The sequence below is a fragment of the Medicago truncatula genome, chromosome 4 (assembly GCF_003473485.1).
Source record: "Medicago truncatula cultivar Jemalong A17 chromosome 4, MtrunA17r5.0-ANR, whole genome shotgun sequence".
Lineage (NCBI taxonomy): Eukaryota > Viridiplantae > Streptophyta > Magnoliopsida > Fabales > Fabaceae > Medicago > Medicago truncatula.
Window position 1 is genome coordinate 918,488 of NC_053045.1, and position 15,722 is coordinate 934,209.

A 15,722-nucleotide genomic window follows, 5' to 3' on the forward strand; every position below is an offset into this window, starting at 1 on the left:
GAATCAAAATTTACAATCACATTATATTTTTAACATATATTATATTCAATCTCACACGCTATTTATGTCTAAAAGACTGACATTTTAAATACATGAATGAGGGAGATACATAATATTTGCAAGGTATATTGGTGGTTTGTGCATATAGTTGATAGTGGTGTTTGTAATTTAAACGCATGACTCCAAAAAAATTATGATTCACTAGAATGGGAGAAAATCAATTTTGTGTAATTTATCTAACATTCAAAATCATTTTTTAAAATTAATTTAATTAAAATTAATAATATATTAATTATGTTTTTATATTTATTTAATTAGTAAAGAATACATCCACCAAGGTTTGGTAGTCTTTAAAATGCTTCTCTTTGTTAATTGATTCAAAAAAAAATTAAATCAATTCACAGCAACATTAAATGCTATAATATTGATTTCTTAGTATGATTTAAGTTGTTTACTCTATGTTTAAAAAATTAGTTGTTTATATTGGGATTGGTATTTTGTCAGCTTTGAGAAAATTAGTTGATGGTATTATCTTATATTGTTTGTTGTGATGTTTCTTATACTTCTTTTTTTTTTTTTTCCCTTGCATATTTTATGCATTGTCCATATCAACTGAGATATGTTCACATAGACTTATATTTCTTTTGTTTGATATGCAGTAATGTGTTTTCCTTTATTTAGATGGTTTGAACATTTTTTTTTTTTAAAGATGATGGTTTGAACATATAATCATACTAGTGTTGCAACTTAGATTTTTGACTATTATTTTTCCCTCGCTATGACGTACTCACTCGCCCTGCAAAAATGACCAACATGCCCTTCGGATTACGTAATCTAGAAAACATACATAACAGATTACAGATTACGTAATTCAGACAACTTAGATATATTAAAGGAAGTTCACCCCTCCCATTTTACAATTTCACAGTTTTACTTTTAATTCTCTCTCTCTCTCTCTCTCTCTCTCTCTCTCTCTCTCTTATATCCCAAAATCCGAAGTCACAGATCGGTCCAAATTTGAAGTTTTTTTGTTCAAAATCACCGCATTTGAAGCTTTATCAAACGTCAAATTGAAGGTTAGTTCGAATTCCTTACACATGCAAGTTAATTTGGCCGTTTTTTTTCTTGTTCACTTAAGTTGTTCGGAATTCGTTTTCGAACTAGATTGTTGCAGTTCTAAATATGAAATCTGAAATACATCTGTGTATTTTTTTTTTCCCTTTGTTGTGTTGTGTTGTGCCGTAATATGTGTAACACCCCGTTACCAAAAAGTAATTAATAATAATTAAATACACAACATCAGAGTTCAACCCAAACGGGCATGTCACACTACTATATCAAAATTTCTTAAAATAGAATATAAAAATCTATTTATTACACATCCATAGAAATCAACATTTAATCAGCAGCGGAATATTATCATCAAACATCAACAATTGTTTAAACCTCCAAAATAATATCTTGGCATAAAGCCTTAACAACATAAATCAACCAACATATGACCATAACATCAAGTTCCAAAATAAGATACATAAGGAATGAAATGCAAATAAGAAAAACCCATCCCGAATGTATCAGAGCCCTAAACATGACACTTGAGCCACCACCAACTACTCAGGATCACCTGCAAGTTACCCATAGGAAGGGCAACATTTTCAAGCAGAAGGGGTGAGATTCACAACAATAAAATATAGATATTAAAATCATCAATTGAATCTAACACCCTATAAGCATCAATACATCATCTTGTAAATATAAATATATATTTCACAAAGCAACAACATCGTCTTCAATAAGGCAAATGCAACCAACAACAAGACTCATGCATGACATGATGACACCACTAAGACCCTCAATAAATGCAATTATGCATGCGGTACCAAACAGGACTGAAGCCCTCACCGCTTTTGAATGGTTAAAGCATTCATCAGAACATAAGCCATCACCGCTGTGAACAACTAGTGCTCCAGGACATGAGTCCTCCCGCTGTTTATGCATATGCAATGGACCCACTTGTGTATATCTACATACAACTTGACCATGCATACATTTTCATATGACTCCGAATTTATACAACATGTATGATTTAATAAATACAACATACATCACAGCCATTAACAACATCATCAAACAGTAATCCAATCAATCTAGGAAGATGCACAATTAATCACAATCATGATCAACATCAACATCAATCATCACCATTCATATAATAACAATCAGCATACAAAAACTGGGCAACTCGCCTCGCGAGCACATCTGCTCGCTATGGCGAACTCACAAAACAGGTTGCTCGCCATGGCGAGTTCAAGGCGAACTCGAGGCGAGCGAAAATAAGGTGCTCTCGGGAGTTTTGATATTTTTCTCACTCAAACTTCAATTCTAAGCTCCCTATTCATCTTTTTAACCTAAAACTTGCTCCAGTCCTCTCTAAAATCATTTAGGTACATTAAACTAACCAAAATACATCTTATAACAACAATTTGAAAATCATGTTTTAATCTGGGTTACTCGCCACGGCGAGTTGTTCTGCTCGCGAGGCGAGCCATGAAGTTGCTCACTCGCCTTGGCGAACAAGGCTACTCGTGAGGCGAGCGATGAACTTCTGTACGGGCAGAACGCAGGTTTTTCCCCAAAATCCTATTTTTCTCCAATTCACTCCCCAAATTAGTTTACAGATGTGAATTAACTTGCTGTATACACTCAGAACCTATTCCTAACATCAGAACAACAATCTCTACCCCAAAATCATCATTTCATCACAAAACTCATAATTCCCAATTCTCACCAAAAACCTGTTAAACTCAAAATCATAATTTAAAATCTATACTACTGAAGTAAACCTCACCCTTACCTTAAAATTGTAGAAGAAATGCACAGCAAAAATCAACTCTTAGCTCTACTTGCTCTTCTCTCCCTTTTCTCCCAACTTGACAGTTTCTACGTAAAAACGTTTCTGACTCTCTTTTCCTAACTTCCCATTACTTAACTCCCTATTATTTCATTTTACTCCCTCCTAATTCTAATAAATTCTATTAACTCCCCAAACTCCAAAATAATCATTATTTCTCACCTAATTAAATTAATATTAAAACCAACCATATAATAAAATATATCACACCACATATCACCACAAATATCATTTAAAATCACATATAAGACTAAATGAATTAAAATAACTAAAACAATGACTAGAGCGTTACAATATGCATGTTACAGGTATGGATCTTGTTGATCGCAGAAGGGGTGATGATGAGACTATGCACGCATCCGTTAGGAGAGAGCGTCGAACACGTTGAGAGGCTCGAGAGGCAGCGGAGGCGGATGGTGTAGTTCAGGCTCCCAGGCGTACGGCTGGCAGGCCACGTCGTGTTGTTGTTGATGACGAGCATCAGCCTCAGGCTGACCCAGAGTACGAGCAAATGGACTTCGAGCATCAGGTGGAGGATGATGTAGAGGCAGTGGAGGAGGACGTGGATGATGGCCAGCAGCAGCGGCGGTGACGGATGGGGAAGCGTGTGGTGGAGCCAGACCCTGAGCCTCTTGATGACTATCCTGGTGGCCCACACGATACTACCCTGCTGATGAGATACCTTGTACACGTGGCCAAGAAGGCGTCTGAGGGAGTGGTACGTATTAATGTGATACTTTAATGAATGATTGTAAATTGTTATTAATCTTTTTGAAACTGATGTTAATATTTTTGAAACTGCTGTTAATGTTTTGTTTTTAATTTTTTGCAGTGGCGAGCCAATATAAAATGCATCAACAATGGGAAGAAGATTTATATGATGCATAATGACAATATCATGCCTATCATGAACACACGGTGGTGGCGTGATCGATTGAGTGCCACTGGTCTTTCTTGGCTTTAGAATACCAGCTTCAGCAAGATTGACCACGATCTCCTATCTGCATTTGCAGAGAGGTGGCACGATGAGACTTTGAGCTTCCATCTTCTATTTGGGGAGATGACAGTGACACTTGATGATGTGTCATGTTTGCTGCACCTCCCCATTGACTGCAAGCTTCTGCCCCACGAGAGTATTTCAAGGGACGATACAGTGGAGATGGTGATGAGGTATTTAGGGTCTTCTCCGGGAGATGCTCTTGACGAGGCGAATGAGACCAAAGGTGGATATGCACGGTTTAGCTACTTGAGGAAGATTTTCAAAGAGCTTCTTTTGTTGGAGTTAGATAATGAGGGTGGTATGGAGGAGAAGGTTGCAGAGCCACGCTCTTCACTGACAAGAGCGCCACCTATGTGGATGTTGTCTATCTAAGGTACTTTAGAGATATGGAGGTTATTGCTGGTTTTTCATGGGGAGCTGCGGCACTATCTCGCTTGTAAAGCGAGCTTAACCATGATGCCCATTGGAGCTGCAGTCAGCTGTCAGGATACTTGACTTTGCTGCAGGTATAAATAAATAACTATGTTTGTTTTTTTATCTGTAAGTTTTTATTGTTTCTCAGCACTTTAGGAGTATAGGAAACAAAATGTTTAGGGTGGATATCGGGATGATATGCATCCACGTGCCATGCTTTTTGCACCACGGGTGGGTTTTTCTACACCAAACTCATGCAGAGGGCATCTGGATGGGCTGGATATAACGGCGTTGTCATGACCCCATATGTTGAGCACCGTCAGGCATGTCCTTTTGAGCGAGTCAGCCTTTATTTTGGATGGCTCAGATACGGTAACCGCGTGGTGAGATATCTGTCGGAGCGGGTGCTTCGTCATTTTGGGTACATTCAGAGCATCTTGAGACATCCATGTGAGAGTGCACCTCCCCAGGAGACCTTAGGTGATATCACCCTCCGCTTTCAGCGTGCTCTTAATTATGCGCTGACACCTCAGCAGTTGGGTAACCTTGCACTGCATGGTGTGGATGCAGTTGAGGGATGCATCCAAATGGTTTTATGACGTCTTTCATCCACACATGATTCTTCCAAATCATGAGGTTCCGGTGTCGAGGCCACCAGAGCGGGAGGTCATTGATGAGATTTCTGCTCAGGAGGATGGAGAGCATGGGTTCTAAGAGTTAGGCGGAAGGTTGGGTCGTATAAGAGATCATGTGTATGTTGTTATGACCAGTGGTGAGGTGCAGCAAGGGTCTAAGGCATGGAATCATTTGGAGGAAATCTTGAGGGAGGTGCATGGTGGGAAGGTTTATCGACGTAGGCTTAATGTTGGGGGTGGCAAGGGTGCTAGGGGTGGCAGGGGTGTAGTGATTTCAGGATGATTGTAATTTATAATTATGTTATTGTTTGAATATTTTGGATGATTTTTAGTTATGTAATATTTGAATAATTTTAATTTTTATGTTTGATTAATATTTGAATGTTTGAAAGTTATGTTGTGTTGTTAATTGTTATGTTATAAATTCGATTTTATATTTGAACATATGGTCAAAGGCCAAAACAGATGGCTAAATGCGCCAAAACAGAGTCTCGGCTAAAACAGATGGCTTCTGCCTCTGTGCTGATGCAGTTCGGATTACCGGATTATGTAATCCGAAAACATCTTTTTTCACCCCAAACGTTGACTTTCTACGGGGTGATTGACACTTTTCGAATTACATAATCCGGAAAGTGTAAAATCAGTCCGGATTATATAATCTGAATCCATCCATTGCACATTGACATTAACATCCATGAGGGTGCTTCAAGTTCCAAAATCCACGAATTTGTCCGGATTTCATAATTCGAAAGCAGTTCGGATTATGAAATCCAGACTAGAGGTATTTATGGAGGAAAAAAAAAAAAAAAAACAAAGCGCCCTAAAATCCAGCAAGTTGGAAAAAGTAATACTCTATATTTTATTCAATCACACAAATTTGGACTCAACATTAGTATTTTGTACAATTGCTAACATCATATGCTGCTGATTTGAACATAGTAAGAATAACAAATGACATCATTCTGGTTTCAATTGCTTCAAGAGTTCGACCTATATCTGTTTTGGAATGATATAAAACCAACATGTCATGTTTATTTGTCAAGATGATTTTGGTGCTTATTTGTCAAAAGAGATGGATCACTCCTTTTACGTTGTATGCTTTTATTTTTTTTGGTCAACTGAATAATACATTCACTATTGTCAAAGAGATGAAACACTACCGTAAAAGATTGTTGAGCTAAAAAAAACACCACCTGAGAATTAGGAGCAATGGATGGAAGCTTAGAAATCTATGAAGCACGGATACGGACACGGGCGCCAGACATAAAACGGACACTGACACACCGGCACCGTTAATAATTTGAGAAAATCACATAATTCAGTGTAATTATATGTATCAGTATCGTATCGGTGTTGGACACGACATGTGTCCGACACTGGGACACATCTAATCCAAGAAATGTCCTTGCTTCATAGTTAGAAATTGAGTTTACTTTAAGGCTTTGTTTGGGAGTTTGGAGGGGAGGGGAGGGTTTTAGAAAAAAAGAAGGAGCAAGTGGAAGAAATAGAAGACATTCGGAGGAGAGGGCTTTGGAGGTTAATTTTTTACTCATAATAAAAAATCCCCCTCATTTGGGGGAACTCAAAAATTGTATTGAGGGAGGGTTTTGGGGGGTTATGGAGAGTTTATATGAATTTTTCAAATTCAATCTATCTTGCTATAATATTTTTAAAATTAAAAGTATATTAATCATAAGTATTAGTTTATCATTCTCTAAAAAACTATTCTTTCAAAAAATGTGAATTATTTGTCCATTTTTCTATATATTTCCAACCCCCCAAAGCCCTCCCCTCCCTTCCCTTCCCCCTCCAAACTCCCAAACAAAGCCTAAGTGATTGGATCATGGGGTGTAATGGACTATATACAGTAAATTTCCTCTTGCAAAAGAAAATGTTGCAGTTCTAGCATATGAAATTTACTAGACTCAATCCATTGCTGCAAATTCACAGTACAAAAGCTACTCCTTAGAACCATTGGCACAGTATGAATCCACACTACCATTGCTAGTGGACATTCCCTTAAAACATGCATTATAGATTCCACCTGCAAAGTACATCTATAACAGTACAGGACACTTAAATTCATCAAATGCTTCAATTTATTTGTTATTAATCTACCATGACATACTATCCAAATGAAACATCTAACTCTCTCATGAACATCAAGCTTCCAAATCTGCCCCCAAATCAGATTCTGCTGCATTAACATTCAAACCATCTCCAATAGACCAATACTGATATCTATTGAAAATAGGCCACAATTTAACCAACTGTTTCCATAAAGCCGAATCACTAGCTTTCACAATCACCTCATCATTTGACAGACTCCCCCTATCATACTTTCATCGTATAACACACAACACCACAGTGATCTATTTCCTGATCTTAGCTCCCATCCCAATTTCAAAGTGCAGGCATAATAGACTACATCATTGGAAAAACGGTATAGCTTCAATAACTGCTTCAGCAAGAGTAACTCTTCCTGCGAAAGATAATTGGTTCGCCTTCCACGCCACGATGTTGGAACTCACTTGATCAATAAGGTAAATAAAATCAGCACGCTTCGGAGCTCTACCTGTAAGAGGTAACCCCAGATACTTACCTAATTCCACTGTTTCTCGGAATCCAGAAATATGCAAAAGACTATTATGCATTGCTCTATCCACATTCTTAGAGAACAAAATAGACGTTTTTTCGATACTGACTTGTTGTCTAGATAGTGAACAAAACAAATTCAGTATCCTCATAACACACCGCATCTGTCTGGTTGTAGCTTGTCCAAAGAGGTGGTTTAAGCAACTATTATACTATACTATTTTGATTATGCTTGCATCAAATGCAACCTAAATGTTACAACCTATTTTGTGAACTGTGTTTAGGAACACAAGGAAGAGGATGTCAAATCTACAATACTCTATACATGCATACCTTGATGCATCGATTGCAAAATTTGATTCCTCCCAATCATTGATCTATCCTCATTTTTCAACATGAAACCACACATAAATCTAGTAAAAACAAATCTACTTCTCACTACCTCGCCATTTCAAACAGATTACACTTACTTCCATAATGCAAAATCATCTCAGACAGTCTTTTGGCTACCAAAATCATACACTACTTATCTGAGAAAAGCATCCAGTCATCAGTAAATAAAAGAACTATCTTTTGAAGATATATCACTAAAAACCAGTAGAAAAGGCAGCAAATGGAATATAACTAAGAAGACAACATCAAGAGCCCTAAAAACAATATCTCAGCATTCATATGCTGAAGTGCATACCCTTAAATCCTATTCTTCAGCTCAAACCAGTAAACCGAAAATCTACAAGCACTCATGGAATGTAACTAAACTAACAAGACGGCATCAAAAGAGCCCTAAAATAAAAAGCTAGCATTTATGCGCTGAAGTGCATACCCTTAAATCCTATTCTTTATTTCAAACCAGTAAATCGAAAATCTACAATCACTGATGGAATGTAACTAAACTAACAGGACGGCATCAAGAACCCTAAAAAAAATAATTAGCATTCATACGCTGAAGTGCGTACCCTTAAATCCTAGTCTTCATCTCAACCCAATAGATAAAAAATCTAAGATCACTGATGTGTATACATATAAATTAAATGGAAAACTACAAACATAAGAATACAATATTGATACAAAAGAATACAACATCGATACAAAAGAAAGATAACTTCAAAATCAAGGTAGACAGAATCACAAGGATAAAGCCCTGCATTTTAATTTGTTATTCAACATGTCCAGTGAATCATATGCTACAGCCATATGTTCTATAGATAATTAATACATTCTGAAAGGAAAAGTATAGCTAATCACAATAACTTAAATCTTTCACAAGACCAGATAAGAACCACAATTTCAAATGATGATTGTCTCAATGCCTCTGAACATGATAAAAATTTACGTCCTTAAAATAACAAAGAAATAAATAAACACATATTAAGCACTTTTATTCATGATACAGAACAATGTCTAACCCTGCAAAAGAACCAGCAGCAACACCAAGACATAGCCAGCCACTACCACGAAGAAGGAGCAAGAGCACATATCTCTCTATATTCATATTTAGAAAATGATATCCTCGTCTTTACCGGTTGTACCAGCCAACAAGTTGTGAGAGGTTTCGAAAGAAACCCCTTGCTGCAGTTGTAACTTTTCAATAGCTTGTTGTTCCCTAGCAATCACCATCTTCCTTTCAATTTCCCTCCTCTTATAACCCTGAATCTTCTTCAACCTAAAGAAATCCTCTCTCTCAAGCTCATCCAACTCACCCTTAATGTAACTAATAGTATTCTCCAACCGCGGCTTAACAACATTCTCAAGAGCATTAACCCTACGGTTAGTAGTCTTAATAGCATCATCAAGGGTAAGGAAAGAGGTCTGAAGCGAAGCAAGCTCAACAAGAACCTCAATAGCTTTAATATAAGCAACACGACATTGCTGCACCTGCTGACCACCTCTAGCCAATCCAGTCAGATCATTCTTCGTGGCCTCACCGTCAGCACTGTAATCAAACTTAGGAAGCTTCACTCCTGCTACGTTCTCAGTGCGAGAACGTACCCTGAGTGAAGCTTCTTTAACATTCTCAAGCACAACGTGCTTGATGTTATCACCGGCTACATACTTAGCCTCAGTTAATGCAAATGAAGATGTTTTCATTATGTCACCCATTGATTCCTTTGTTGAAACAATCTTTTTCAAGATCTGACGAAACTGAACAGTTAAAGCATCACTTTTCTTCTTGAGAAGAGCATGTCCTCTTGTTGCTCCAACCAAACGTGCCTTAACCACTCCAAGCATTGTCACTGTGGGGACCACATTCAAACGTTGTGATTGCCCCGACATCTTTTTCACTCTTCTACTTAAAAATTACCTAAATCAAATCAAAGAACACACAAATACACAAAAATCAAAAACCTATGATTAGTAAACAAGATTTAATTTTGAAGATAAAAATCGAAAAACAATTTGATATAAAATAATGGATGGTGATTAAATCAATGAAATTAACGGAATATGAATAGAATTTTTTTTTACATGTGACTTTGATGAAAAATAACGATTGAAATTTAAATCGAAACAATGACTATGGAATTGGATGAAATTGAAATTAAGGAAGATGTGAGTGAGGACTAACCTGATGAAGTTGCTGATCGGAGATCGATCGATCGAGAAAGGAGAATGACCAAGAGAGAGAGAGAGACAATTATATTGTTATTGTTTTTTGTTTTGTTTTTTTGAGGTTGTAATTGGGTTTTTTCAATTATTGGATATAACTATTTATTGGGCTTTTAATTGTGACTTAAGGAGCACTATGTAAGTTGAATATGAAATTTACTATTTAGGTACCTATGTTTTGCTCTCAAGCTCCCAGAACCGACGAAAATACCTCCGATGACATGGAGAACATTAGTTAACTTTATATATTTGTGAAAATATCTATTTTTAACCTACCACATTACACTTAAATTTACTTTAAACAAACATGCAAATATTTGATAAAAAAAAAACTACCCAAAAAATCATCAATTTCCTAAACCATAAACACTAACATGTGAGCAATTTAAAGGAAAAAAATTAACATGTAAAATCAATAATGTGTATGCTTAGGAATTTTGAACGCTTATATGATTATTTACTTGTGTTTGAATAAATTTGATAGGGTTTGATTTTTTGGAGTTTGGACGGATTCTGTTTTGTGTTTTTGTATGTGAGAATTGTTGTTTCTATTTTGGTATATAACCGGTATAAAACAACAATTAACTATTGCTACTACTGAGAGAACGACAATTAACTATCATTGGAGGTATTTTCATCAGTTTAGGATACCTTAGAGCAAACTGTTTGCGCGCTAAAGAGCAATTTTCAATTTTTTACGCTATTTGTACGTAATTTTTTTAGTATATTACTTATATATACTGGAGAAAAGACATATTGTACATATTTATCTGTTTTATGTTGCACTTGATTGTATATAGAAAGAGAATAATATATTTTTAACAAACAAACTTCAAATAAATCTTTATATAGTATTCAATATGGTTCTTATTGTTTTGGATTGTTTCTATTTTGATGAGATTTAACAAATTTATTAATTGATAATTTTAATAATATTATAAAAATAATAAATGAAACCAAGGGGTAAAATTGAAAAGGAAAATATTAGTCCAAAAGGGTAAATCCTCTTTTTATATTGTCATAGATGACTATATCTTTTTTTTGACAAACATAGATGACCATATCTGATACGAGCAAGTATATGAGTTGCAAATTACAATAAATTTGGATTGAAGATTAAGTCCAATGAGTTAGAAAGCCCTAAAAGGATCATCATTAAAAGTTGAACGACTATGATCATATTAAGTGATGACTCATTAATTCTAAAAGATTGGTGACTCGCTAGTTTATTAAGAAGAGTCTAGAATAATATTGTCTATATAAGATTTTATAAGAATCATCAATGAAATTAAAGTCTATATATATCTTCTCTTCAATTCTTAGGAGCTTTTCCTCTATCCTTATAAATCATAAATCATAGTGAGTTTATCCCCCTATCAATATCATTAATTAAAATATCATTAGATACACCCACCATTGTCGTGGATATAGATGAGAGCTTCTTGTCCACTATTGTAAGAAAGAATATATGCATTGATGAATCAACCTAGTTAAGATTGGAGGAGTGAACTTCTTCAACTTAGCACCATGTGCGTCCAACTTCAGATGACCACGGTCCTACAAATATATTCTTATACATGTATATAAAATATTATAATTTATAAAGATAAAATATTAATTAATTATCTATCATAATCACTAATCACAGTTTGGTAGCAAGATAATCCATGTACAATGTAAGTATTGATGTGTCATACAATCATCTAAAAAATCCAGACACTATGGTGTATAAGCTCACTAGAGCTCCATATCTTGATGTATTGTATATGCTTCTGCATGGGCTCTTGTTTTTCTCAATAGACTCGATAATTATTCAATAGACACTTCAAAATTGTTTGTTTGATTTAAAAAAAGTCAATCGAAAATTACGACTAATCATATTTTACACACGAAAACAATCAATAAGAGGTTATGACTTTATCGAAAGCAACTTTTTTCTACTCCTCCACTGCATGTTGACCCAACATGCTTAGTTAAGTTGGTTTGATGAATTGAAAATAGTTAGCTGTAATTTGTCATGCTGGTCCTTACATATTAGTGTCCTTTAAACTCCACGCTTTTGTTTGATATCTTTACCCTCTTTCTTCTAGAATTAACACAAACTCATAGTTTCTTATGTATCAATGTTCGAGTGGAGTTGGTTGATCTGACAAGAGTCTAGATGATTTTTCCGTTAAAAAAACCTCATTATCTACTTGATTAACTGAAAGTTTGTCTGAAAAAGCGACATTCGCCAAAATCTTAAATCTCGAATCTTGATCATTCATCAACTAAGTCCTTTTTCTCAACAAAAAAAGTGAATTGATGGTAAATGTCGTAGACAATATTTTACGGTTAAATACAAGTAGTTCACGTTCCCGCGAACTTAACTCAATTGATATAGACATTGTATTATATATGCAGCCTTCAAAAAGTTGGGAGGAGTTCGAACTATGAATTATACCTAATTATTCATCTTAAAAAGTGAATTTCTAACCACAAAACTACCGGACAAAAAAAATTAACATAATTAGCTCAATTTTTTTTTGTTTGTGATAAGTAGCTTATCTTTACTCCTAAATATAAGTTTCTTCGAATAAATTATGCTATTTTCTTAAGATGGTTAACATGGTTCAAATATCATCTTTAATGAATACAATTAACCACAATTTTGAAAGTTATTTTCTACTGTTTTAAGGTGTATATTTGAATAAAAATTGTGGTTAATAAATATTTTGTATTGAACATTTTAAAATCATGTATATTTGAACATAATTTAGATGATTAATAGATATATTGTTATTCGAAAAATTGAAAATTGTGATTAATGAATATCATGTAAATTTAAACATGTGAGAATAAGAGGAATAGATAGTTCAATTGTTTTGATCTAAGGGTTGGATAAGTTAATGAGTTAAAAATATCATAATTTAGATAGTTCAAGTCCCGGCTAAAAAAACATGAAAATTATGTATCTTGTTATAAATATAAGTAAATAGAGACACTAATAGAGAGAAGGAGAAGAAGAGAGAAATATTCTTATTCACTAGTGTGTATCAATGTTACAAATGAGCTCTATTTATAGGAAAATAGAGTAGCTTATGAACTAAGCCCAAAACCTAGTAGTATGGCCCACTAACACATTTGCTATTTGGACATCCAATATTAATATTTATAACACTTCCTCTTGGATGTCCATCGAGGATATGCCTCATTAAAACCTTACTAAAATAAAACCCCGTGGGAAAAAAAATCTAGTGAAGGAAAAAGAGTACAATATCCTTTTGAGTTTGAATTGCCTCGTTAAAAACCTTACCAGGAAAACCCAATGGGATAAAACCTTGGTGAAGGGAAAAAGAGTGCAGAACACATTTATTTCTCCCCCTCATGAAGACAAATATCTCTTAGAGGGCGAAGACCAATTCTTAGTACAAGTTTCTCAAAAACTTTACTTGGGAGCGACTTTGTAAAAACATCTGCAAGATTATCACACGACCGAATTTGTTGAATGCTGATATCACCATCCTTCTGAAGATCATGAGTGAAAAAGAATTTTGGAGAAATGTGTTTTGTTCGGTCTCCTTTAATGTATCCTTCTTTCAACTGAGCGATGCATGCTGTATTATCTTCGTAAATTATTGTTGCATCCATTCTTCCGGAGGATAAACCACAATTCTTTTGGATGTGCTGAATCATGGATCTTAACCAAACACATTCTCTACTTGCCTCATGTAATGCTAAAAGTTTCGCGTGATTTGATGATGTTGCTGTTATTGTCTGTTTCACAGATCTCCATGAAATTGTTGTATTTCCACTTGTAAACAAATAACCTGTTTGTGATCTACCATGATGAGGATCTGATAAATAACCTGCATCTGCATAACCAATTAATTCTAGTTTGGGTACTTTAGGATAAAACAAACCCATATCCATTGTACCTCGAAGATAACGAAGTACATGCTTGACCCCATTCCAATGTCTTTGTGTAGGTGAAGAACTATATCTTAATAATAGGTTAACAGAAAATGATATATCTGGACGCGTATAATTAGCAAGGTACATTAATGCTCCTATTGCACTAAGATATGGTACTTCAGGACCAAGTAGTTCTTCACCTTCTTCTCGAGGTCTGAAAGGATCTTTCTCCACATCTAGTGATCTAACAACCATTGGAGTAGGCAATGGATGAGATTTGTTCATGTAGAAACGTTTTAACACTTTTGCTATGTAAGTTTCTTGATGCAGAAAAATTCCATTATTTAAATGTTCGATTTGCAATCCGAGACAAAACTTTGTCTTTCCCAAATCTTTCATTTCGAATTCTTTCTTCAGGCAATCTATGGCTTTTGGAAGCTCTTCGGGAGTCCCAATAATGTTTATGTCATCAACATAGACAGCAATTATAGCAAATTCATTTTCAGATCTTTTCATAAAAATACATGGACAAACAGAGTCATTTTTGTATCCCTCCTTTAGCAAATATTCACTGAGGCGATTATACCACATGCGTCCAGATTATTTTAGCCCATAGAGAGACTTATTTAATTTTATGGAGTAGTCTTCCCTAGATCCTGAACTATTTGTATCAGGTAAGTTAAATCCTTCAGGGATCTTCATGTAGATGTCACTATCAAGTGAGCCATACAAGTAGGCAGTAACCACATCCATCATATGCAAATTTAGCCCTTCATAAGCTATAAGACTAATTAAGTATCTAAAAGTAGTTGCGTCAACTACAGGTGAATATGTCTCATTAAAGTCAATCTCAGGTCTTTGCGAAAATCCTTGAGCAACGAGTCTTGCTTTGTATCTTGCAATTTCACCATTTTCATTACGTTTTCGCACAAACACCCATTTATACCCAACTGGTTTCACTCCTTTAGGTGTTCGGACGACAGGTCCAAAGACTTTTCTCTTGTTGATCGAGTATAATTCTGCTTTAATTGCATCTTTCCATTTTGGCCAATTCTCGCTTTGTTTACAATCTTTAATAGACCTTGGTTCATGATCCTCGTTATCATTCATTACATTTAGCGTTATATTATATGCAAAAATATCGTCAACGTTGACTTCATGTCGGTTCCATTGTATTCCATTAGTGACATAATTTATTGAGATCTCTTGATTTTCATGTATGCCAGGTACCTGATCAGCTTCTTCTGGAACTGAAATATTGATTATGTCAGAAGGGTCTGTTGAAGTTTCTATATCCTCATTTGGGCCGTTTTTTCTTTTAGCTCCTTTTCTTGCACGAGGATTTTTATCTTTGGAACCGATTGGCCTGCCACGCTTCATGCGTGGTTGAGACTCGTTTGCAATATGAGATAGTCCAACAGGAACATTCAATTTTATTGGAGCATTAGCAGCTGGTATGTATGATTTAGTCACACTTTTTGGATCAGTGAATGCATTTGGCAGTTGGTTTGCTAAACTTTGCAAATGAATTATCTTTTGAACTTCCAGTTCACATTGTTTAGTTCGAGGATCAAGATGAGACAATGAAGGTTCATTCCAACTGATCTCCTTTTTCAGCTGCATTTTCTCTCCCCTAATGTTGGGAAATTTGATTCATCAAAGTGAC

General features: G+C 35.2%; 1 protein-coding gene across 1 annotated transcript; it reads right to left on the minus strand.

Moving 5' to 3' along the window:
* Window positions 1–8,671: 8,671 nt before the first annotated feature.
* Window positions 8,672–10,280, minus strand: LOC11424764 (V-type proton ATPase subunit D). Its single transcript, XM_003604196.4, has 2 exons — window positions 10,122–10,280; window positions 8,672–9,857 (listed from the first exon to the last, which is right to left on the minus strand). The coding sequence occupies exon 2, from the start codon at window positions 9,827–9,829 to the stop codon at window positions 9,050–9,052; it is 780 nt and encodes a 259-aa protein (XP_003604244.1). The 5' UTR covers window positions 9,830–9,857; window positions 10,122–10,280; the 3' UTR covers window positions 8,672–9,049.
* Window positions 10,281–15,722: the final 5,442 nt, after the last annotated feature.

What these genes read in the sequence shown, in the direction of transcription:
- LOC11424764 (XM_003604196.4), bottom strand. Translation starts at nt 9,829, where the DNA reads ATGTCGGGGCAATCACAACGTTTGAATGTGGTCCCCACAGTGACAATG.